This window comes from Erinaceus europaeus, chromosome 7, assembly GCF_950295315.1.
Source record: "Erinaceus europaeus chromosome 7, mEriEur2.1, whole genome shotgun sequence".
NCBI lineage: Eukaryota > Metazoa > Chordata > Mammalia > Eulipotyphla > Erinaceidae > Erinaceus > Erinaceus europaeus.
In genome coordinates this window covers 107,034,221-107,060,065 of record NC_080168.1, presented here as the reverse complement: position 1 = coordinate 107,060,065, position 25,845 = coordinate 107,034,221, and the positions used below count along the sequence as shown (strand labels likewise).

The 25,845-nt window shown below is 41.5% G+C and overlaps 1 protein-coding gene across 1 annotated transcript; it reads right to left on the bottom strand.

Moving 5' to 3' along the window:
• Positions 1–497: 497 nt before the first annotated feature.
• On the bottom strand, positions 498–25,845 carry NEMP1 (nuclear envelope integral membrane protein 1). The gene is made up of 10 exons (XM_060193371.1): positions 25,839–25,845; positions 22,664–22,834; positions 15,113–15,240; positions 12,311–12,530; positions 9,905–9,977; positions 7,422–7,515; positions 6,892–7,006; positions 3,830–4,055; positions 2,521–2,694; positions 498–1,504 (listed from the first exon to the last, which is right to left on the bottom strand). Exons 1-10 carry the CDS (start codon positions 25,843–25,845, stop codon positions 1,324–1,326), a joined length of 1,389 nt encoding a protein of 462 aa, XP_060049354.1. The 3' UTR covers positions 498–1,323.

Sequence of the window (25,845 nt, the reverse complement as noted above, 5' to 3'; positions counted from 1 at the left end):
GAAACTGAAAAAAAAAATTCAGGGCTTACAAAATAGCCAGATTTTGTGGGAGAGGGATCTAAAGAAATGATGAAAAAGGAAGGGGGCCAGGCGGTGATGCACCTGGCTAAATACACATAATACAGTGCACCAGGATACAGGTTCAAGCCCCTGGTCCCCACCTGCAGGACTGTAGGTGTCTCTCTCTCTCTCTCCCTCACTATGTCCTCTTCCCCTCTCAATTTCTCTCTGTCTCTATCCAATAATAAATAAATAAATATTTTTAGAAAATGAAAAAGGAAGAAAGGAGAAGAGGAAAGAAGGGAGGTAGGGAAGGAGGAAAAAAGATAGATATATTGGGTAAAGAAAGGGAAGGGAAATTGTTACACAGCAATTCATTTATGACCCATTGACAGGAAAAAATGGATAAGCAGTAAAAATAACTTACATTCCCTAAACTAAGTCACTTCCCCCTAACTAGCAGAAATAATACTGTAAAGCAAGAGTAAGAGAACATAAAAAAATGAAACAAATACTTCACAGGTAAGGAAAAAAAATGTTCCTGAAAGAGCAAAGAGGAGTGAGAAGGGAAGAATACAAATGCAACTTTAAGATGGAAATGAAAACTAAATGTGATAAAAATCCCAGCAGACTTCCTCTACAGAAGACCTTACAACAATGTTCCTAAAAGCAAACCAGACTTAGATTCTATCATTTGTTGCGAGAACTAATTCAAAGCCAACACAGGCCCTTCATGGGTAATCAATAAATACGTAGGGACCTGTGGAATTTGCCACCATGGAGCACTTGCTGATTCTAAAACATGAGGTTTGTTATATTAAATATAAATATGTGTGCCAATTTTCAAAAAGACAAAAAAAATCTGTTTTCCTCATTTTACCTGTAAAACAGTTAAAACAAAGTTTACCCAAAAGTCACTGAAATAAAAACAGAAATGAAAAAGGCTCATATTTGTGTATTCCTTTCTGGAAGATGAATTGCTTTTTTTACTCACTTGTGAGTACCAGTCACAGAGGCGGAAATGCCATGGCTAAATCAACTCTTTTTAAAGAGAAGCTAGAATGTCATGCTAGTTGTAATCATTAGTTTCTTTGGAAACAGAAAGGTGGGCAGAAATCTTAACAGGAAACATTCATTACTCTATCCTCTCTCCTTCCTCAGGGATCCCACAGAGACCACCACGGTAATTTCTCCCCCTAATTTCAGTGGAAGAAGTTCTGTACTATCTCACCCTGTTTCAAAAAGTTAAGGATCAATTGCACAACATGTGCAGCATGGAGTCACTCAGGCACCAAGTCAGTCCACATTCAAACTGATCAAGACCTAAGTCAGGAAGTTGTTCTCTGTTACAGTAGGCAACCAAGGATCTGAGTCCTCCTCTTCAGAAGATGTTTCTTCATTGAGCTCAATCTGGGTAAAAATACTCCCTATCCCATACTCTTGTTCATGGACAGAAACCTCATTTGGTGTTAGGTGGAAAGAGCCTTCCACAAAGTCAGCAAATCTGGAAAAGAGAAGACAATACTCATTAGGTACCTAACTTTATTCTCTCCGATTCCTCCAAAATTAGAGTAAAATGAAATTCCTGATATGTTCATAATCTAGTCAACACCCCTGTCCTTACTCTGGCAAATAAGCAGACTAAATAAAGTAAATAGTAAGGGAAAAACGAAAGCTGGGATAACTCCAGCCTGCTTAATAAGCATTGGCCTATTCTTTTTAGTTAAGGAAGGAAGTGCTAAGGTTCCTTTAGTTATTCATATCCTGATAAGAGAAGATCAAAGGATATTATACATTTACTGTTTATGGCCCTATAAAATTTATACCATCAGGATTCCAAACTGATGCTTCATATATTTGCACAATTGTTCCCAAGTGAAAAGGAAGCTCTCCCCTTATGTCCCCCCACCAATAAACAGTCAAAGAACAATGCAAAACTATCAGAAGGGAATTTAATATGGGATCACAGTTTTCCCATTTCAACATTACACTCTAAACTAAACTAAATGTATTTCCCTGAATAAGCAGAAAACAGGTTACTTTTTATTTATTTTTTAATTTTTAATTTAATTTTATATTTATTTATTTATTCCCTTTTGTTGCCCTTGTTGTTTTATTGTTGTAGTTATTGATGTCATCATTGTTGGATAGGACAGAGAGAAATGGAGAGAGGAGGGGAAGACAGAGAGGGGGAGAGAAAGATAGACACCTGCAGACCTGCTTCACTGCCTGTGAAGCGACTCCCCTGCAGGTGGGGAGCCAGGGCTCGAACTGGGATCCTTATGCCGGTCCTTGTGCTTTGTGCCACCTGCACTTAACCCACTCAGCTACAGCCCGACTCCCAACAGGTTACTTTTTAATCATGTGATCATCTATATAACTTTGCCTTGACTACTCCTAAGTGAACAAGAAAACAAAGACATGTATACAAAATGATTATCTGGAACTAGGATCACTGCTAAAATTCAAGGTCAAAATAAATCCATGGTTGATGTTTGATATATCTGGCTAAAAATTTACCTCTTTGGAGACTGGATTCGAGAAATAGTCTTCCAAGCAGAGCAGTCTGGACTATTACAATATTCTCGAAGCTCCTCTAAAGCCTTTTGGGTCTCTCTCTCTCCTTGTATCCGATATTCTTCTTCTGTCAGGAGACGAGGGGGAACAATCTTTTCTGTTGCCTTACACATCTTTCTGTACGCAACAAAATAATATCATGAATCATTAATCAGCAGTCTATATCCAGTCTTACCTCTAGCTTCCTTCAGTAGGTCAAGCATTAAGAGTCATTGTTTTCAATTTGCTTCCAGACATCTTTAGCAATAACATATTCGACACACTAAACTATGAGTGACAAGTAAGTGACAAGTATTATTCATCAGTGTGAATAAGTTCACTTATTTTTCAGTAAATGATATTTACTTTCCAGTAAGTGGGAAAGAGGGTATAAAACTGTGGTCCATTAATGTGCTTCCCTAAACTGAAAGGATGTCTTGGCTAGCTGTACTAGAACAACCACTGAGAACCTCAGAACCTGTGGTTATAATACCTATGCAAGGAGATAAAATGGTATGAAATTTTTACCAGAGCACTGCTCAACTATGACTTATGGTGGTACTAGGGATTGAACCTGGGACCTTTGATGGCTCAGGCATGAAAGTTACTTTGCATAACTATTATGCTGTCTCCTCAAGCACTCTACAAATTAATTTTTATTTATCTATTTTATTCCCTTTGTTGCCCTTGTTGTTTTATTGTTGTAGTTGCTATTGTTGTTGTCATTGTTGGATAGGACAGAGAAATAGAGAGAAGAGGGAAAGACAGAGAGGGGGAGAGAAAGACAGACACCCGCAGACCTGTGAACCGACTCCCCTGCAGGTGGGGAGCCAGGGGCTCAAACCGGGATTCTTATGCCGGTTGTTGGCGCTTTGCGCCATGTGCACTTATCCCACTGCACTACCACCCGACTCCCTACAAATTACATTTTAAGACTAGGACACCCAGAGCAATCTGAGAGTCAATGTTAACAAATCTGAAAGTGAGGTGTGCGGTGTATAAGTAGTATGCTTTGCACCACCTAGTGGTAACAGGAAAACTTGATGCTTTACCACATGCTTCTATTTCATATAAAATGACTAAAATAAAATAAAAATGCCTACAGAAATTCTAGGAGGAAAAGACTTGGGCGAAACAAAAACAAAAACAGAGGAGCAGTACAATAAATTGTTGTTAACACAGGTTTCCAGCCCCTACACCTTTAATTCCTGCTACAACTGCATCTCACATTGTGCATTTAATTACAAAGTTATTTCACCTATCAGTCAGTCACCTGTAGGTGATGCACAGCCAGTGAATAGGGTACTCCAGATTCTTACTACACAGTGCAATGGTGATTACGATAAGGGCAATGTGTGGTATCTGGATACCAGAATACATAAAACAAAGGCCCAGCAGCTGCAAGGTCCATGTCAACAGGTTGATGCTTCGTTCATCCTCCAGAGGCCCATATTTATAACAGACTGCAAAGCTCATGAATCCAACTGCAAGGATATAGCCTGCAAGAAAGTTAATAGGAGACACTACTTTTCATCCACAGCTGGTAAAAATAATTCATGGAGGGTGGCGACAGTGAGAGGGTGGAGCGGGATGAGAGGGGATAGGTACAGCAGTAGATTCACTATACAGCACTGACAGAAAAAGGAAATGGACCAGATCTTTCCTCCATCTTCTCCTCCTCCCACCCCTTTCTTCACTGGGCCAACCAGGCAGACTAAGTGCTAGAGTCTGTAGCAGCACAGCTTGTGACAATGCACTGGGGGCCAGATTCAAACCTGGGTCAGGCACATGACAAAGCAGCACACTATCCAAGTGAGCTATTTCAACAGGCCTACATTTCGTCATAGTTGTCTCTTTATGTTCCAAGTCATCCATCATTAGTTACAAATTTATATGAACCAAATAGAAGATGAAATCTACATGTTGAATAACTCTAGAACAGTTTTTTAAATAATCAATATATAAGGGGCTGGGTGGTTTCGCACATGGTTAAGTACATATGTTACAATGCATAATGTCCCAGGTTCAAGCCTCTAGTTCCCACCTGCAGGGGTGTCTGTCTCTGTCTCTCCCTCATTCTCTCTCTTTTTAATAAATCACGGTTTACTTTTTTTTTTTTTTTGCACTATATTTATTGGATAGAGACTGTCAGAAATCGAGAGGGAAGGGGGCGATAGGGAGACAGACAGACACCTGCAACACTGCTTCACCACTTGCAAAGCTTTCCCCCTGTAGGTGGGGACTGGGGGCTCGAACCCGGGTCCTTTCGCATTGTAACATGTGCACTCAACCTGGTGTGCCATCACCTGGGCCCGCAGGTGTCTATCTTCCTCCCTCTCAATTTCTGGCTGTCTTTATCCAATAAATAAAGATAATAAAAAATTTTAATTAAATGTATGTACCCAAATCCAGATTCATCATCCCCCCCAAGAGTAGATTAAAGGTAAATTATGCAATTTTCCCATGATAACCAAAAGATTCTTGTTTTATAGACAAAATTCACTAGAATCCTTACTTCATATAGTTTTAAAGTGTACCACCTGCAGGGGTTATACTTCATGTGTAGTGAAGCAGGTCTGCAAATGTCTTTCTCTATCCCTCTTTATCTATCTCCCCAACCCTCTCAATTTCTCTGTCAAGTGAAAAATAGAAAGAAAGAAAAAAAAAAGGTAAATGGTGTCAGGTGTGGCATACCAGGTTGAGCAAAATGTTACAATGCACAAGGACCCAAGATGGAGCCCCTGGTCCCCACCTGCAGGGGGAAAACTTTGCAAGTGGTAAAACAGGGCTGCAGGTGTCTCTCTTTCTGTCTCCCTATCTCCCCTACCATCTCAGTTTCTGACTATCTCTATCCAATGAATAAAGATAATTTTTAAATAAATAAATTTTAAAAAGAAAAATAAAAGGTAAAAATGACCACTGGTGGCAGCAGATTTATTGTGCAGGCACCAAGCCCCAGCCACAACCCTGGTGGCAAAAAAGAAAACAAGGACAGATAGATAGATAGATAGATAGATAGACAGACAGACAGACAGACAGATAGGGCCAGGTAGTGGCGCACCTGGTTAAGCATGCACATTATGGTGCACAAAGACCAGGGTTCAAGCCCCTGGGCCACCTGCAAGAGTGAAAGCTTCATGAGGGGTGTCTCTCTCTTTCCCTCTCTATCTCTCCCACCCCTCTCAATTTCTGTCTTTATACAATAATACATAAAATATATTTTAATATTTTTATTATATTTATTTACTTATTGGATACAGTCAGAAATCGAGAAGAAGGGGGAGGCAGAGAGGGAAAGACAGAAAGACACCTGCAACCCTGCTTTACCACTCAGAAAGCTTTCCTCCTGCAGGTGGGGACCAGGGGCTCGAACCTGGGTCCTTGCTCATTGCAACATATTGGCTCAACCAGGTGTGCCACCACCCGGCCCCCTTAAAATATTTTTAAATAGATAAATAGATTGGATTGATTGATTGTTCCACTGTGTAATGAGGTGCACTTATAAAAAATAACAAACTGGGGGCCAGGCAGTAGTGCACGAGGTTAAGCACACATAATATGAAGTGCAAGGACCAGCGCAATGATCCCAGTGCCAGCCCCCAGCTCCCTACCTGCAGGGGGGTCAATTCACAAGCAATGAAGCAGGTCTTTAGGTGTCTTTCTCTCCTCCTCTCTGTCTTCCCCTCCTCTCTCAATTTCTCTCTGTCCTATCTGACTACAACAATAGGGAAAAGATGGCTGCCAGGAGCAGTGAATTTGTAGTGCAGGCACTAAGCCCCAGCGATAATCCTGGAGGCAAAAAAAATAACAAACTACTGTGCACAAGAACCCAGGTTCAGGTTCAAGGCCCCAGGGTCCATCGTAGGAGAAAGCTTCATGAGTGGTGATGCAGTGTTGTAGATCTCTCTGTCTCTGTCTCTTGTTCCATCTCAAATTCTCTCCCAACAAATTAAAAAATAATATTAAAAACAAAATCTTCCCAGTGAATCACTTAGGAGAAAGTGGCATCTGTAGAGGAATTAGAACTAAGTGAAAAACTGTGATTCTTAGAAATTAATGAGTGGTCCAGGACGTGGTGCAATGGATAAAGCACTGGACTCTCAAGCATGAGATCCTGAGTTCGATTCCCAGAAAACAGCACATGTACCAGAGTGATATCTGGTTCTTTCTCTCTCTCTTCCTATCTTTCTCATTAGAAAATAAATAAAAATTAGAAAAATAAATAAATAAATGGCATAGACTTAAACTACTAGCAAGCAACATCTTTTCATAGCTCAAATGAACCCCAACAATCCATAAACACAGAAAAAGGAAAGTAAAACTGGTAACACTTACTTAAAAGATACTGCCAGTAACATTTCCATATCTCTTGTAGATTTTTAAAAACTAGTTGGACCAGGTAGAGTGAAAAAGACCAGCCTCCCACCAGAATGATGTAAACAGGACTTTTCTAAAGTAGAAAGTAAAAGCAAAAAGTTACCACAGGTTTTTCATACATAAAAGAAGCAATATTCAGCCAGCTAAAATTGCACCAAAAATACAACTCTTAAAAAGGTATTCTTTGTATTTTCAATGGTACAGAGAACACTGGGGAAATGAGATACGAAATAGCTTAAAAGCCTAGCTATGTAATCAGCCCAACAGGAAGGAAACTGTAATCCCCCACAGAGCACAGAATTTTAAATAAAGAGGGATAGATTGTATGTAACCACAATTCAAGGTTCAAAGTGGAAAGTACCTTTCTGAATCAAGGAAAGAGTAAGAAATTACTTATCAGTCATCAATGCAAATACTGAGTGCAGTAAGTTTACCCAAGAAAACTATCCTTCAGCTATGCAAACTGCCATATGGTTTCTGTTACTTACCCTGGGCATAAATTTAGACAGTAGGAAAATGATGATTAATAAAGATGCCACAATTCCCACACTCATTCCAGTGGAATAGTAGAAAATATTATTTCTGCAGAGAGATTATTTCATGAGTAAGTATTCTTCATATATGGCATTATTCAAAATAGAACTACACCAGCCATGATAGGAAAAAAGATCAGTACATGCATTCACCCAAAAATTGAGGTGAGAAAACCAGAGACAGGTGGGGAGATAGCATAATGATTATGCAAACCATCTCTCATGTCTGAGGCTCCCAGGTCCCAGGTTCAGTCCCCCAACCACCATCAGCCAAAGCTGAGCAGTGCTCTGGCAAAAAAAAACCAAAAAAAAGTTGGAGAGACTAGTACAATGTAGTTGCTGTCAGATTATGAGACAGTATCACTGAGGTTCTCCATTGATACTGTTCCCCAATACAGTAATCCCCCTTACGTTCCAGTTGCTACTACTACAGTCCACCTTGGCCTGAACATATTACATATACTATTTTGAGAGACCACAATCATAGAATATTCTGTATGGACATTATAGTTGTTCTATTTCACTGTTGTTAAGCTCTCTCTGTACCTAATTTTATAAATTAAACTTTACTATAAGTATGAATGTATACAATATAACATAGTAGGGGCCAGGCGGAGGTGCATCTGGTTAAGTGTACACATCACAGTGCACAAGGACCCAGGTTCAAGCCCCTGGTCCCCACCTACAGGGGGAAAACTTCATGAGTGGTGAAGCAGGGCTGCTGGTATGTCTCTCTGTCACTCTCCCTCTCTATCTCTTCCTCCTCTCTCAATTTCTGTCTCTATCCAATTAAAAAAAAAAAATATATATATATATGTAACATATATAGCTTATAGTTTGGTATTAGCTATCCATGGTTTCAGGGATGCACTAGGGGTTTTGAACTAGATCTCTCATATATAAAGAGGAACTACTGTAATAAACTTCTGTTTTGTCTCCTACTTTTATCCTAGCATCTCCCAAGCCAATTTTTTTTAGATTTTTTTAAATATTTATTTATTCCCTTTTGTTGCCCTTGTTGTAGCTATTATTGTTGTTATTGATGTCATTGTTGTTGATGTCGTTGTTGTTGGATATGACAGAGAGAAATGGAGAGAGTTGGGGAAGACAGAGAGGGGGAGAGAAAGACAGACACCTGCAGACCTGCTTCACCACCTGTGAAGTGACTCCCCTGCACGTGGGGAGCCAAGGGCTCGAACCGAGCTCCTTATGCTGGTCCTTGTGCTTTGCACCACGTGTGCTTAACCCACTGTGCTACTGCCCGACTCCTCCAAACCAATTTTTAATTAAAAAACAAACTTTCCTTAGGAACTGAATAGCTTCTCTGGGGGAGAAAGGGGCAAAAATACTTTGTTATTGTTGTTTTAAATTTTTTATTATTATTTATTTTCCCTTTTGTTGCCCTTGTTTTTTATTGTTGTTGTAGTTATTATTGTTGCTGATGTCATCATTGTTGGATAGGACAGAGAGAAATGGAGAGAGGAGGGGAAGACAGAGAGGGAGAGAAAGACACCTGCAGACCTGCTTCACCACCTGTGAAGCAACTGCCCTGCAGGTGGGGAGCTGGGGGCTCGAACTGGGATCCTTAAATTAGTCCTTGCGCTTTGTGCCAGTTGTTTTTTAACCAGAGCACTGCTCAGCTCTAATTTATAGTGGTGTAGGGGACTGAACCAGGGCCTTCGGAGCCTCAGGCATGTGAATCTCTTTGCATAACCATTATGCTATCTTAACCCCCCACCAATTGAAGACTGGAAACCAGAATGAACTGATTACACAGAATTTTGAGCCAAACACTGGATCTACAAAAAAGAGTCCCTATACTCATTTCAGGTTCTTTCTAACTGAAAATCTTTCCTCACTGAAGTTTGGGAGTGCCCAGAAAAAGGAACAATTTGTACCAATCTTACTCAAGCCTAACTTCAAACTCCAACTGCTAATCTTTCATGTATTACTCCACATATACTTTCTATTTATATACAAAGTTAATATTGATTCTACCTTTGTTCAGTGTTTACTCAGTTATCTGTATGTTTTCCTTCTATTTGTACAAGTCAATTTCACCTGCTTAACTAGTAAGCTCCTAGAGGCAAGAAATGAACAGTATTTGGTGCTTGTTCCTTTAGTGCCATAGGCAGGAAACAACACATGACTTTAAAACGGAGAACTTACAATATTACTTCTAATGGCAGCAAAGGTGGTGTTGTATTGCCTCTCATACATGAAGGGCCAAATTAATGGGGGGTCCAAGGGCAAATGCTGATCTTATTAAATATAAGAAAAGACAAACAATAATTACTATTAAAATTATATATCTAAACAATTACTGGCCTAGCCATAAGGGTCCTAAAAAGAGAATGACAGCAGTTCAACTCTTTATGAGGAAAGACAAGCACAGGAGAGCTGAGTCTTGTCATTCCCTACTCAGCCTTAGAACCTACCTGCTCAGTAAGTCTCCACAAAAAAATAGTATAAGTCCAAGCAGGGAAACAAGGAAGAGTTTTGAGTCAAATCCTGAAATAAACAAAGACTTCTGCTTAGTAGGGGAACTAAAAAGCTTAAGGCATTATAGATTAAAAGGAAATGTCGGCAATATTGGTCAGCTACATTAAAAATGAAACAGCCCATCTAAACAGCATTGTAAACTCCACACAAAGCTTGGGCACTCTTCCAAAGGGAGAGTATAATTAGGTCTCTAACCTATACTTTTCTCAAGACTTTGATTTTTTTGGCTACCTATGCTTCGAAGGCTCCAAGAAACTTAAGTGTTTCTGTGTCCATTCAGGCATGGTACCATCTGCACTTCATGCAGTCATCCACAAGAGGTCTCTACCACTCTGGCTTTCAAGTCTTAAATCACAGGTTTGGATTCAGGTTTTGGATTAGGACACTGTTGTTTTGTTGTTGGCTGTTTTTCTTGTCTACCACCACCCTCCACTTCCTCTTCACTACACAAACACTGTTGGGAAAGCCCACGCTCACCTCACCCAGGACCAGGAGCCTCAAGCAGAGGCCCCTTGGTAGTATACTAGACACTTCCTCACCTTTCACATTCAAGAGCTGAATCTAGGGACTCAGAGAAGCAAAAGGTCAGTAATAAAAGGAACACCAAGAAATAGGAAATGTATAGAACCAAAGAACTATGGAACCCTAGAACAACTGAAAGGGGACACACTACTGGGCTGTTGGAAAAGTCATGTTATTTTTGCAGAGAAGAGCATGTCATGACTTTCCCGACAGCACAGTATTTCACAGCAAAGCCTGGAGATGGTTCTACTACTTACAGTGTTCCAGGACCCTGGGTAGAAATCATGGTGAGACAAGAAACAAGATAATCCAACAGGAGGATGATCTTCCTCTATAAAACTTTCTCAGGCGTGTTTAGAAAAAACTACCAGGGGTGGTTCAGGAGGTGGTGCAGTGGATAAGCATTGGATTATCAAGCGTGAGGTTGATAATCCAATTCAATCCGAGTTCAATCCCCAGCAGCACATGTACCAGTATGATATCTGGTTCTTTCTCTCTTTGCCTATCATTCTTCACGAATAAATAAATACTAAAAAAAAAGAAAAGAAAAAAAAAGAAAACCTACCAGTCACACTGATAAACTCTGAATTTCTTTATGAGTTCCTAAGTACACTTTTTTTTTTTTTGCCTCCAGGATTATCACTGGGGTTCAGTGCCTGCATTATGAATCCACTGCTCCTAGAGGCCATTTTGTTGCCCTTGTTATTGTTATTGTTGCCATTGATGTTGTTGTTGTTGTATTGGATAGGACAGAGAGAAATCAAGAGAGGAAGGGAAGAGAAAGATAGACACCTTCATACCTGCTTCACCTCTTGTCAAAGCAACCCCCCTGCAGGTGAGGAGCCAGGGGCTCAAACCGGGATGCCTACACCAGTCCTTGTGCTTCGCACCATGTGTACTTAACCCTCTGAACTACAACCTAGTCCCCCTTAAGTATTCTTTACTGGCAAAGTCTTTTCTACCTTCTGTTTTTATTGCTTAACATTCATTATATTCACAGGTAGGCCTGTACATTTCAAGACATCAGTCCCTGTCTAAAGTGCCCAGACATCAGGAATACATCTTAGTTACTCTAAATAATATTAGGCATATCAGTTCAAGGTCAATGGCAATGTCAGGAATGCAAGTCTAGACCATTCTAGGTAAGGAGGTACTTAGGAAGACCTGAAGCAAAGTCTTGATCCTAGGCCTAAAGGGTTTTATGTGGGATGGAGTCTTCCTGGACTTCTGGAGCACTGATAGACTCAGATTATAATCAGAACCAGAATGAATTTGTCTTGGGCTGAAATCTCTGCTGCCTCACTGATTATGCCTTCCAAAGTGCAGTCCCTTTGTGCTATTGAATCCACCAGGAAAACAGAGGTTAAGACTTAGTCCAGGGGGAGTCGGGCTGTAGCGCAGCGGGTTAAGCACAGGTGGCGCAAAGTACAAGGACCGGAGTAAGGATCTGGGTTCGAGCCCTGGCTCCCCACCTGCAGGGGAGTCACTTCACAGGCGGTTAAGCAGGTCTACAGGTGTCTGTCATTCTCTCCCCCTCTGTCTTCCCCTCCTCTCTCCATTTCTCTCTGTCCTATCCAACAACAATGACATCAATAACAACAATAATAACTACAACAATAAAAAACAACAAGGGCAACAAAAGGGAGTAAATAAATAAAATAAATATAAAAAAATAAATTAAAAAAAAGACTCCAGGGTTGTATTGTTATGTAGAAAACTGGGAGATATTATGCATGTTCAAACTACTATAGTTACTGTCAAGTGTAAAACATTAATCCCCAATTTTTAAAAAATGAAATTAAAAAAAAAAAAAGACTTACTCCGGGTCACAGTGACACTGTACTGGGTGTTACCCTCTATAGTATCAACTTGGAGGCAGGTTTTGTTGCTGTACAGACCCACATTAACATAGGTGTCATTCAACTTCTCTTTTAAAAAGGAGGAAAAAAAGTTCCAGACACTAAACTGCTCTAGCTCCTTCAGCTTCTCCTCACTCTCCACCTGGGTGACTCGGACCAGTTTGGAACTATTTATCCGGATCTGTAACACAAGTAAAATCAGGGTGAGAAAGAATTAGAAATGTTTTTCACAGATATAATTATTTTAAAAAAGAACTTTAATGCAAATAACAGTATCAGTAATGTTGCCAGTTTCCCACAAGACTTATAAGAAAATTAGAGATGCAGTGGCTAAAAATGTAAATGGACAAACTGCACTTCACAAGGCACAGAGGTGGCTGCTATAAAGCACTAAACGGGGAGTCTGGCGGTAGCGCAATGGGTTAAGCGCACATGGTGCAAAGCGCAAGGACAGGAGTAAGAATCCCGGTTCGAGCCCCCGGATCCCCACTTGCAGGGGAGTTGCTTCACAGGCTGTGAAGCAGGTCTGCAGGTGTCTGTCTTTCTCTCCCCCTCTGTCTTCCCCTCCTCTCTCCTTTTCTCTCTGTCCTATCCAACAATGACGACATTAACAACAATAACCACAACAACAATAAAAAACAACAAGGGCAACAAAAAGGAAAATAAATAAATAAATATTTCTTTTTAAAAAAGCACTAAACAGTTAATGTTGTTGTTACTATAAGCATGATCTCAATCTATTAGGCCAGAAGATAGAGGGAAAAAGACTGCCAAGTGGAAAGTTACTAATACAGCTATTTATGAAAAATCATACAAAGCAAGCATCTGGAATAATAAGAAAACTGTCAGGCATAAATAGGCCCAGAAAACTGAGTATGTTTCCCATAGTGACAGACTGAAAAGTTCAACCCTTCGTCACAAATCACTGATTACCGATAAATGCTGGTTGTAATGTGTCCCAGATGGAGTATGATTTTTACATCAGACAATACAAAAGAGGGAATCAAAGAGCCCGGCAAGTCCACCCTTATGTTTCTGGTGTGAACAAATGCCTTTGTCAGTAACTGTGCTTCTAGCAGCAGCAGCATTTCCAAAGGGCCTCATTTTGTTTAATCATTATTATAGTCAAATACTCTTGTTTGCCAGGTGGCTTCACAGAATGACTTTGGCCACATTCATTTCATAATACTATTGAGGGAAAACTTTGGGTCTGGAGCTTTATGAAACATCTCACACAGAATTCAAAATAGAATAGCAGTAGCAAGGCAAAAGAGTTTATACATCTTGACAGGCATGCAACAGTTCCCAGGCCAAAATCTTTGGGAAAAGGAGGAAAGAAATTTACTTCACTTTCAACTTTTGAGGTTTTTTGTTTTTCCTTTGTTGTCTGCTTGTTTGTTTTGATAGCGACCACTGGATGGAAGCCTGACCTTCATAAAAATAAAGCACACAAAGGAGCCAGGCAGTAGCGCAGCAGGTGAAGTGCAAGGACCAGCATAAGGAACCTGGATCAAGACCCGGGCTCCCCACTGCAGAGGAGTCACTTCACGGCGGTGAAGCAGGACTGCAGGTGTCTATCTTTCTCTCCCCCTCTGTCTTCCCCTTTCTCTCTGTCCTATCCAACAACAACAATGGCAACAATAACAACAAGGACAACAAAATGGGAAAAGATAGCCTCCAGAAGTAGTGGATTTGTAGCGCAGGCACTGAGACTCAGCAATAACCCTGGAAGTGTGCGCGCATGTGCGCGCACGCGGGTACACACAAATTAATATATAAAGCACACACTTTATCCACAGTACTACCAACCCAGTCACCTCAGTGTTAAGTGCTGTAAGCAATTAAGCTTAAGAAGCAAAAAAGAGAAAAAATAAAAGAGAACTTTGGTGTGGTGTCGAATTATATCCCTGCTATTTCATAGTCATGTAAATCACTAATAAAAAAAGGGGGGACAGAGACAAAAGACAAGAGAGAGAAACGCACACACACAGCACCAAAGCTTCCTCCAATGTGGTAGGGACTGCACTGTTTGTTTCAATGTGCTGCAATGAGACTGATGAACTAAGGGTTTAATATATGTGCTATGCCACTGAGCTAACTCCCAGTCCAATTTTTAGTCTACAATTTTGAGAGGGAGAGAGGAAAGGAGGAGGGAAGAAAGAGAAGGAGAACTACCAAAGAAAGCATCACTGGACCATCTATGGAGAGCTCACCACCTCTCTCGTGGAAACTATGGTGCTCCCTTGTGGTACCTGGAATTGAGTCCAGGGCCTGAAGCAAGGTAAGAGACGTTCTCTGGCCACTCCATCACCTCGAAGGCCCAGCTATACTTTTTTTTTTTTTTGCAGTGCTTTTTAAAAATTGTATGGGAGAGGAGGTTGGGCTGTAGTGCATCGGGTTAAGCACACGTGGTGCAAAGCTCAAGGACCAGTGTAAGGATCCCAGTTCAAGCCCCTACTCCCCACCTGCAGCTGAATCGCTTCACAGGTGGTGAAGCAGGTCTGCAGGTGCCTGTCTTTCTCTCCCCCTGTCTTCCCCTTCTCTCTCCATTTCTCTCTGTCCTATCCAATAACGAACGACATCAACAATAACAATAATAACCACAACAAGGCTACAACAATAAGGGCAACAAAAGTGGGGGGGTGGAAATGGCCTCCAGGAGCAGTGGATTCATGGTATAGGCACTGAGCCCTAGCAATAACCCTGGAGGAAAAAAAATTGTATGGGAAGTAAGTAAATATCCAAGTACACACTAATTATTACCTGTATTCGTGTCCATATATCATACCACTTTGGAACAAGCAAATTTGTATAACAGAACTGTTGGCTGGTATTGTTATTATTATGAACTCGGGATTCCTCAAGTTTGACCAGCTCTGCATTGGCTCGAGCTTTAAGAGAGGGGAAAAAAGAGAGGAAATAAATAAATACAACATAACACACTAAAATTAGTAATAATGTCATTAAAAGGCTTAAACTGGCCATATTCGTAAAACTGGGGTTTAAATGTCAGAGTCTGAGAAACAAAAAAAATGAGATAATAAGGTGGTCAGGTGGGGGTAGATAGCATAACAGTTATGCAAAGACTCTTATGCCTGAGGCTCCAAAATCCCAGGTTCAGTCCCCCATACGACCATAAGCCAGAGCTGATCACTGCTTAGGTAAAATAAATAAATAAATAATTAAAAAATGAGGTGATCTTGGGGCCAGGCTATGGCACACCTGGTTAACCACACATATTACAGTGCGCAAGGACTCAGGTTCAAGGCCCTGATCCCCACTTGCAGGGAGAAAGTTTCACAAGTGGTAAAAGCAGTGCTGCAGGTGTCTTTCTGTCTCTTTCCTTCTCTCTCCCTCTCTCCTCTCAATTTCTCTATTTCTATTCAATAATAAATAAATACAAAGATTAAAAATAATAAATAAGGTGATCTAATTTCAAAGCACCACATAGCTAGCTCTGGCATATGGTGGTGCTGAGGGTTGAACCTTGAACTTTAAAGCCTCAATCATTAAAATTTTTTGTATAAACTACTGTTATATATATATATATATATATATGTGTGTGTGTGTGTGTGTGTGTGTGTATGTGTATGTGTGTATATATATATATACACACACACAAACACACACTCAGGACTCTCAAGCATGAGGTCCTGAATTCAATCCTTGGCAGCACATGTACCAGAGTAAGGTCTGGTTTTTTTTCTCTCTCTCTCATTATCCCTCCTATCCTTCTCATTAATAAATAAAATATTTTAAATATATATTATTGATAATGAAAGAGTCAGGCGGTAGCGTAGCGGGTTAAGCGCACATGGCACAAAGCTCCAGGACCGGTGTAAGGATCCCGGTTCAAGCCCCTGGCTCCCCACCTGTAGGGGAGTTGCTTCACAGGCGGTGAAGCAGGTCTGCAGGTGTCTATCTTTCTCTCCCCCTCTCTGTCTTCCCCTCCTCTCTCCATTTCTCTCTGTCCTAACAATGAAGACATCAATAACAATAACAATAATAACTACAACAACAATGAAAAACAACAAGGGGGAGTTGGGCGGTAGCGCAGTGGGTTAAGCGCAGGTGGCGCAAAGCACAAGGACCGACGGAAGGATCCCAGTTCGAGCCCCCAGCTCCCCACCTGCAAGGGAGTCACTTCACAGATGGTGAAGCAGGTCTGCAGGTGTCTGTCTTTCTCTCCCCCTCTCTGTCTTCCCCTCCTTTATCCATTTCTCTATGTCCTATCTAACAATGACAACATCAATTACAACAACAATAACTACAACAATAAAACAACTAGGGCAACAAAAGGGAATAATAAATAAATATAAAATTTAAAAAGAAAAACAAGGGCTACAAAAGGGAAAATAAATAAATATAAAAAATAAATTATTGATAATGGTATAAACTGGCATAGCTTTTTAAAAAGTATTTCTTTTAATTTTTATTTATAAAATAGAAATATTGACAAGACCATAGAATAAGAGGGGCACTACTCCACACAAATTTACACACACACACACACACACACACACACACATTGTTTAGAAGATATGCTGAGCTCAGGCTGTGACACAGCTTGTGGGAAGCACACATTACAGTGCACAAGACCCCAATTCCTGGGTAGAAGCTTCAAAAGCAGTGAAGCAGTGCTGCATGTATCTCTCTCTCCCTATCTCCCCCTTCCCTCTCAACTTGTCTCTATCCAAAATAAATAAAAAGAAAAATAGTTATAAATATATAGCATACACATGTTTTCATATATAATTGTTTAGAATATATATATATGTGTCATCTATTAAAAAAGATAAAAGGGGGCTGGGAAGACAGCATAATGGTTATGTAAAAGACTTTCTTTTTTATTTTTATTTATTCCCTTTTGTTGCCTTTGTTTTATTGTCATAGTTATTATTATTATCGTCACTGTTGGATAGGATGGAGAGAGGAGGGGAAGACAGAGAGGGGGAGAGAAAGACAGACACCTGCAGTCCTGCTTCACTGCCTGTGAAGCAAGTCCCCTGCAGGTGGGGACCTGGGGGCTTGAACCGGGATCCTTAAGCCAGTCCTTGTGCTTTGCGCCACCTGCACTTAACCTGCTGCGCTACCACCTGACTCCCGGCAAAAGACTTTCATGCCTGAGACTCCTACGTCTCAGGTTTAATCCCCAGTGCCCCCATAAACCAAAGCTGAACAATGTTCTAGTGTCTCTCTGTATCTTTCTCTCTCTCTCATTAAAATAAAATAGCAGGGGGCTGGAAGGATGTTGGTGCACCTGTTTGAATGCACATGTTGCGATATACTAGGACCAAGATTCAAGACTCTGGTCCCCACCTGCAGGGAGAGAGCTTCACAAGCAGAGAAGCAGTACTGTAAGTCTCTCTCTCTCTCCCCCTCTCCCTCTCCCTCTCTCTCTCTATATATATCCTCCTTCCCTCTCAATTTCTTTGTCCAATAAATAATAAGATAAAATAAAAAGATAAAAGGGATAAACAAACTAAGAAAAAAATCTGCAATTGATTAGATTAGAGTATATATACCCCTAAAACATAAAATGCAAATTGAATTTTTAAACTTCTCTACCCCAGTTCTGTATTATATTATACAAAAAAATCCACCACTTTTGTATTGTTTTAACTAGAGTATCACTTGGCTCTGACTATTGGTAGAACCAAGAATGAAAGCTACGAACTTCTTGCATTCAAGTCCTGTGTACTACCATTGTGCTATTTCCCCCATACAAATTGATTTTGTTTGCTTATTTTTGCCTTATAAATTATGTATATAAATATATGTTATAATTTTATTATTAAAGTACACAAAAATCTCCAGAGTAATCACAATAACTATGTCAGGAATAAATACATATGCAAGCACATAACATATACTCTTTCCAAAATTTAAGTCCAAACAAGAAAAATTAAATAGCTAATAAGTAGTTGAAAAATACTCACAAACAATGCAAAGAGTTGCAAAGTAAATCAAGATACCATTTCCAAGCTATTAAATTAGCCAAGATGTTACTGCCTAGAATTCCCAATGGCAAGGGAATAAGCCACAAGAAAATATTGCATGCTCTGAGAGGTAGTTCAGAGGATAAAGTGTTAGACTCTCAAGCATGAAGTCTTGAGTTCAGTCCTTGGCAGCACATGTACCAGAGTGATGTCTGGTTCTTTCTCTCTCTCTCATTATCTCTCCTATCCTTCTCATTAATAAATGAATAAAACATTTTAAATATATATTATTGATAATGATGTGAACTGGCATAGCTCTTTAAAAAGTATTTTTTAATTTTATTTATAAAATAGAAATGTTGACAAGACCATAGATAAGAGGGGCACTACTCCACACAATCCCCACCACCAGAACTCCGTATCCAATCCTCTCCCTTGATAACTTTCCCTTTAAAAAGTACTTTAACCTGATGCTTTAAGGGTCTTAAACATATTTTAGCTTTTGATCTAAATAAATCTATTTCAGAGTACTTACCCTAAAAACTCCAAATGCAATAAAAAATGTATAAAGATGTCCGTAAAGTGTTACTACACCACAAATACCCAACCAAAAGTAGAAACACAAATGTAGCCAACAAAATGTTTACTTCAGAAAAATCAATGAAATACAACATCCATTGAACACAATAATATCTATAAAGAATTTTAAATAGGGGGCAGGTGGTGGTATACCTTGTTGGGCACACTTGGTTGAGTGCATATGTTACAATGTACAAGGACCCAAGTTCAAGCCACCAGTCTCCACCTGCAGGGGGAAAGCTTCACAACTGAGGCAGTGCTTCAGGTGTCTGTCTCTCACCCTACCTCTCCAATTCTGGCTATCTTTAGCCAGTAAATAAAAATAATTTTAATTTTTTTTAATTTAAGAATTTTAGTGGTCCAGGTGGTGGTGCAGTGGATAAAGGATTCTCAACCATGAGGTCCTGAGTTCGATCCCCGGCGGCACATGTACCAGAGTGATGTCTGGTTCTTCCTCTCCTATCTTTCTCATGGAATAAATAAATAAATTCAATAAATTTTTTAAAGAATTTTAAATATATGGCCTGGGAACTGGCTCAGAGGACAAAGCCTTGGACTCTCAAGCACAAGGCCCAAAGTTTGATCCCCAGCGATACATATGCTAGAGTGATGCACTGGTTTTCTTACTCTTCTCAAATGAATTAATTAAATTTTAAATAACATCAGAGAACGCCAAATTTTAAAAAACTATCTCTGTGGACAACCAGTGGTCTCTCCGGAGAAGAGAACTGGGTTGCTGACAAGCATAAGATCATTCTTTTTTTTTTTTTTTAATTAAAAACGTGAGAAAACTCAGTTCAAAGTGTGCTAAAATGGATTACCTGGTTGGAGTAAGCAGTAACTTTTCTCCTTCTTCCTTACACTTAATTGTATTTGCTAAATAAGTCTTTAAAACTCACAATATGTTTATAAATAAAAATTTCTCAGAGTTCTCCCACCTCCAGGAGCTAGCTCCTTTTTCATTTAAATTATTTGGGGGTTGGGGTTGGGGCACTGAGGAGATACGGGTGTGGCATTCCCACATGGTGTCTGGGCTCTAACATAGCCTGCAGTGCGTGTCAAGGTGGTTGTCCTATCAGGCAAGCTATCTCATGGTCCCTATATGTCTTTTCTTCCTTCCTTCCTTTCTCTCTCTCTCTCTCTCTCTCTTTCTTTTTTCTTGAAAACATCCAGTGAGAAAGAACTCTCTACCTTTTGAAGTATTCCATTCTACCCTTAAGCATCTCTTAACTTTTATAAAGTCCTCTCTCACATGATTATCTCATTGTAGTTGCGACCAACATGATGTACCAGGCGGATCACTGTGCCTTCACCCTTCTCCAAGAGAGTTCCTCCTCACTAAATAAACGTAGAGACAGCTGACTGTGTGCTATGTGGGACCATTTTCACATATGCTTTCTCTCCCATCACTACAATCTACAGCCCCATTTAGAGGTAAAAATGTCCAAAATTCAATTCGATCTTAAGTAGACTTAATTTTTAAAATTTTCTTTTTTAAAGTATTTTTCATATTTATTTATTTATTTTCCCTTTTTGTTGCCCTTGTTTTTTATTGTTGGAGTTATTATTGTTGCAGTTATTGATGTCGTCATTGTTAGATAGGACAAAGAGAAATGTAGTGAGGAGGGGAAGACAGAGAGGAGGAGAGAAAGACAGACACATGCAGACCTGCTTCACTGGCTGTGAAGCAACTCTGCTGCAGGTGGGGAGCTGGGGGCTCGAACTGGGATCCTTAAGCCAGTCCCTGCGCTTCGCACCACATGTGCTTAACCCACTGTGCTACCGCCCGACTCGCTTTTTTAAAGTATTTGTATATATTTATTATTGGTTAGAGTCAGAGAGAAATTGAGAGAGGGAGATAGAGAGGGGAAGAGACAGAGAAACACCTGAAGCCCTGCTTCACCTCTCATAAAGCTTCCCCACCGCAGGTGGGAACCAGGGGCTTGAACCTGGGTCCTTGTACACTGTAGTGTGTGCACTTAACCAGGTGCACCACCGCCTGGCTCTTCTTAAGTAGTATTTTCAATGTACCTCTGGGCCCTCCCTCTGGGAAAAATATCTTCCTGGATGGATACCTACAGCCATCTCTCTAGAAACAACTTTAGAGGATATATATATATATATATATATATATATATGTATATATATATATATATATTTTTTTTTTAACAGATCTGTGGCCCCGAGACAACCAGCCTTACAGCTGCAGATAAGGAGAATTATAAGTGGCAGCACGAGATAGGCAGCAACCCAACTGACAGGAAACATGAGAGCACCTAACATGTGTTCACAAGATACTATTACCCTCAGCCCTGTGAGTTCAAGCGCCTCCGGTGGAAGCTGGCAAAACTCCCTTTTCTGCTGTGCATTTTCACATACTTTGTGTTTTCCGGATTAGAACAGAATGGCAGCAATAAATGGATAGTAAATAAAGAATAAAGTTTCCAGACAGATCTGTTCCATACAGTGATGTTTGTATCTTAGAAATGGGAAATTGGGGGGGGGGGGGTTAATAGCATAATGGTTATGTAAACAGACTCTCTTTCCTGAAGCACCAAAGGTCCCAGGTTCAATCCCCAGCACCACCATAAGCCAGAGCTGAGTGGTGCTCTGGTTAAAAAATAAATAGGGGCCGGGTGGTGGCGCACCTGATTGAGCGTACCTATTACAATGTGTACAAGGTTCAAGCCCCTGGGTTCAAGCCCCTGGTCCCCACCTGCAGGGAGAAATCTTGAGTGAATGAAGCAGGGCTGCAGGTGTCTCTTTTTCTCTCTCTCCCTCTCTATAACCCCTTTCTTTTGGTTTCTGGATGTCTCCACCCAATAAAATAAATAAATAAACAAACAAGGGCAATGAAAGGGGGAGGAAATAGCCTCCAGGAGCTGTGGATTTGTAGAGCAGGTAACAGCAATAACCCTGGAGGCATTAAAAAACGGGGGGTGGGGGGCAGAGGGGCAGGTGGTGTCGCACCAAGCTGGTCGCACATGTTACAATTTGCAAGGACCCAGGTTCGAGGCCACAGTCCCACCTGCAGGAGGAAAGCTTTGCGAGTGGTGAAGCAGTGCTGCAGGTTTCTCTCTCTCTCTTTTTTACCAGAGCACTCACTCCTCAGCTCTGGCTTACCGGGATTGAACCTGGGACCTTTGGTGCCTCGGGCATGAGTCTCTTGCAGGCATCTCTTGATCTCTCTCCCTATCACTGCCTCTCGATTTCTAGCTGTTTCTATCCAATATATAAAGACAATACCAGAAAGGGAAAAAAAAAAAAAAAAAAAAGGAAATTGAGCAGATCCAGTTCCGTTGCAATAGGGGCCAGGCCCTCACAAGGACGGACACCACTCGCTGGCGATCACTGGCGGCCTTTCAGTGCCCTGTGTCAGCTCGGCCACCCCTGGCTGTACCCCTGGCTGAGTCCCGGCGGAGCACACGCTCAGGTGTACACAGCCTGGCCGAATGAATGGGCTGCTCCCCACGCAGTGGCCGCTCTGCCGGCCCCAAACAGCCCTCGGTTCCCTCCGGCCAGCCAACGTGAGGAGCCAGTGCGGCGCGACACGCCCGCAGGACTGCTTCTCACCCAGACCAGGCCTCCTCCCATCAAGCCCCGACCGAAAAGACTCCCGGCTCTGCGGGTCAGCTCCCCCGCTGCCCCCGGCGCCCGCTCTCCCAGGCCGCAACTTCCTGCGCGCAGCGCCGCAGCCCTCGGCGGAGTAACGGTCCGCGCCCTGGGCAAGAATCCCCACTTTGCTAAGTATATCCCTTGCCACTCGCCCCCTCAGCTGCAGCTGCCCGGGCGGTACCTGAACCGCAGACCAAGCAGCCGGAGAACACCAGGAGCAGCCACACTGCCCCACGGCCCCGGGTCCCCCAGCCCCAAGGCCCGGCACTGACAGCGGGGGAGACCATCACTTTGATTCCTCCCGCCTTGGTCGTCTCAAGCCACCTCCTCCTCACGTGCCTCTCCACAGCAACTAACCGGAACAGGCAGGAGCAACAACCTATCGGCTTCGAGATCCGCCCCCAACCAACCAATCGGGTGGGCGGGGCTTGGCGCACTCTGTTCCCTACGCACTTAGGAGCCCCGCCCCTATTCGAGAGGGCGGGAGAAACAGCTTTTAGCCTATTAAAAGGCAGGCTTTCATTTTAGTAATGGCGACAGGAAGAGCCCGCCCCCTAACAACACGCTTCCGTCTCCCGTTTATTTACAACGCGTAAGATTGAGTATGAGTGTAACCAATAGAAAATCAGAATGGGCGAGGCCTCCTTGACCAAACTTGCTATTAATTTTTTTGAATATTGTTTTTATTTATTTATAAAATTAAAATAGAAAATATTAACAAAACCGAAGGATAAGAGGGGTCAATTCTCTGTTAATATTTCTATGAAAACTGTCCCGCAGGGCCGGGCGGTGGCGCACCAGGTTAAGCGCACATAGTACGAAAACTATGCCTTGTTTCTTTTTAACACGATTTTTGTTTTGCTATGGAAAACTGAAAAATAATTATGAATATGATCCTGACGGGCAATATCTTTAAGATAATTGTGACCTCCGAAGTTACTTAGACTCAAGGCGGAAGTCCACGGGCCACTTTGTGGCTCGTCCTCTAGAGGGCACAAATCACCGTGCGTCAGGAACCGGGTTCAAGTTGTGATCCCCACGTAAGAGAAGGAAACTTCATAATGGTGGTGCAGTGCTTGGGTCTATTCCATTAAGAGAGGGAGAGGCAGTGGGAACAACGAGAATGAACGCAGCTGAAGCTTATTTTTTTTAAGTCAGCCCAAAAGAGTGTATTGTCAGTGTTTTTATATGCATAAACATTTTATATGCATATAGCATTTTTAAATGTAGCCATGGGGACTTTTTGGAAGCAAAAAGGAATGTAAAGATTAAACGAATGATTTTTATTTCTCACATTTTGTGAGACAATATTTTCATTTAAAATGCTAAGACAGGGCAGGGGTAGATAGCTTAATGGTTATACAAAGAGACTCTCATACCTCAGGCTCCAAAGTCCCAGGTTCAATCCCCTGCACTCCCATAGCTCATCACTGAGCAGTGCTTTGGTTAAAGACAAATAAACAAACAAGCTGAGAAATAAAATGCTAAGACAAAGGAACTTGCCCAAGGTTGAATACTTAGGCTGGACTGCGCTTCCAACTCTTATCTCATTGACCTTAAAACCTGAGTTCTGAGGAGTAGGGCTGTAGCGCAGCGGGTTAAGTGCACATGGAGCAAAGCCGAAGGACCCGGTGAAGCAGGTCTGCAGGTGTCTTATCTTTCTCTCCCCCTCTCTCCTGTCTTCCCCTCCTCTCTCCATTTCTCTCTGTCCTATCCAACAACGACGACATCAACAATAACTACAACAATTAAAAAAAAACAGTGAGGGCAACAAAAGGGAATAAATAAATAAATAAATAACCTGAGTTCGGGACTGCCAAAATAGCTTATCTGCATAGTTTGCTGCTTTGCCATGGATGCAACCCAGGTTCAAGCCCATCCCCCACAGCACTGGAGGAAGCTTTGGTGCTGTAGTGTATGTCTGTCTCTTTTGTCTCTCTTCTCTGCCTCTTTATTTCTGTGTCTGTCTGAAAAAGTCTTCCTGTAGCAGTGATACTCCAATGATGATAGAAGGAGAAGAAAGAAAAAGAAAAACAGGGGAAAAAAAGAGTTCTCTCTATGCATCAGGCTGCTTGCCATTAAATGTTTAACTCAAGAGTCTAGCAAGAGTGGTCCAGGAGGTGGTGTAGTGGATAAAGCATTGGACTCTTAAGCATGAGGTCCTGAGTTCAATCCATGTGAGTCAGGCAATAGCACAGTGGGTTAAGTTCAGGTGGCGCAAAGCTCAAGGACTGCCAAGGATCTCCGTGCCCCCAGCTCCCCACCTGCAGGGGAGTCGCTTGACAAGGGTGAAGCAGGTCTGCAGGTGTCTATCTCTCTCCCCCTGTCTGTTTTCCCCTCCTCTCTCCATTTCTCTCTGTTCTATCCAACAACAACAGCATCAATAACAACAATAAAATAAGGGCAACAAAAAGGAATAGATAAATATATAATTAAAAAAAAAACAATAGGGAGTCGGGCTGTAGCGCAGCAGGTTAAGCACAGGTGGCGCAAAGCACAAGGACCGGCATAGGTGGCGCAAAGCACAAGGACCGGCATAGGTGGCGCAAAGCACAAGGACCTGCATAAGGATCCTGGTTCAAACCCCGGCTCCCCACCTGCAGGGGAGTCGCTTCACAGGCGGTGAAGCAGGTCTGCAGGTGTCTGTCTTTCTCTCCTCCTCTCTGTCTTCCCCTCCTCTCTCCATTCCTCTCTGTCCTATCCAACAACGACAACAACAATAATAACCACAACAATAAAAACAACAAGGGCAACAAAAGGGAATAAATAAATAAAATAAATATTTTAAAAAATTTAAAAAAAAAACAATAAAAAAAAGAAAGCTGAGTTCAATCTATGGCAGCACATGTACCAGGGTGATCTCTGGTTCTCTTTCTCTCTCTGCCTATTGTTCTTAATAAATAAATAAATATAATCTTTTTTAAAAAGAATATTCATAAAATAGTACAGCAAGAGTGCTTGACACATAACCATTGTTTAGAAAATGTTAGAAGTTGAAGCAGAGAGGCTGGGTGGTGGCACACCTGGTTGAGTGCAAAGATTAGAGTGTGCAATAACCCAGGTTCAACCTCCTGGTTCCAACCTGCATGGAGGAAGCAAAACAGTGCTACTGGTGTCTTTCTCTCCCCCTCAATTTCTCTCTGTCTCTACACAAAATAAATAATAAAAATATTTTTTAAAGTTGAGGTAGGAATACTACAGATGATGGATCTGAGAGCTGAAGGTAAATTCAGGGGAAAACATAATTTCTGAGCAAGATTCAAGTTTTGAAAACAAGAATTCATGTAAAGTCAAATCAAAGGTCAGGCAGATGGCTTGGTATTAGAGGACATGCCAGGGCATGCTCAAGGCCCTACCTTCCAT

Bases quoted from the DNA above. Each gene is read 5' to 3' on its own strand.
- NEMP1 (XM_060193371.1), bottom strand. The intron at 15,241-22,663 runs GTACCGCCCGGG...CCTCTCTTAAAG, and splicing joins CTGCTTGGTCTGCGGTTCAG to CTCGAGCCAATGCAGAGCTG. The intron at 4,056-6,891 runs GTAAGTGTTACC...ACTTTCTTGCAG, and splicing joins TTACTGGCAGTATCTTTTAA to GCTATATCCTTGCAGTTGGA.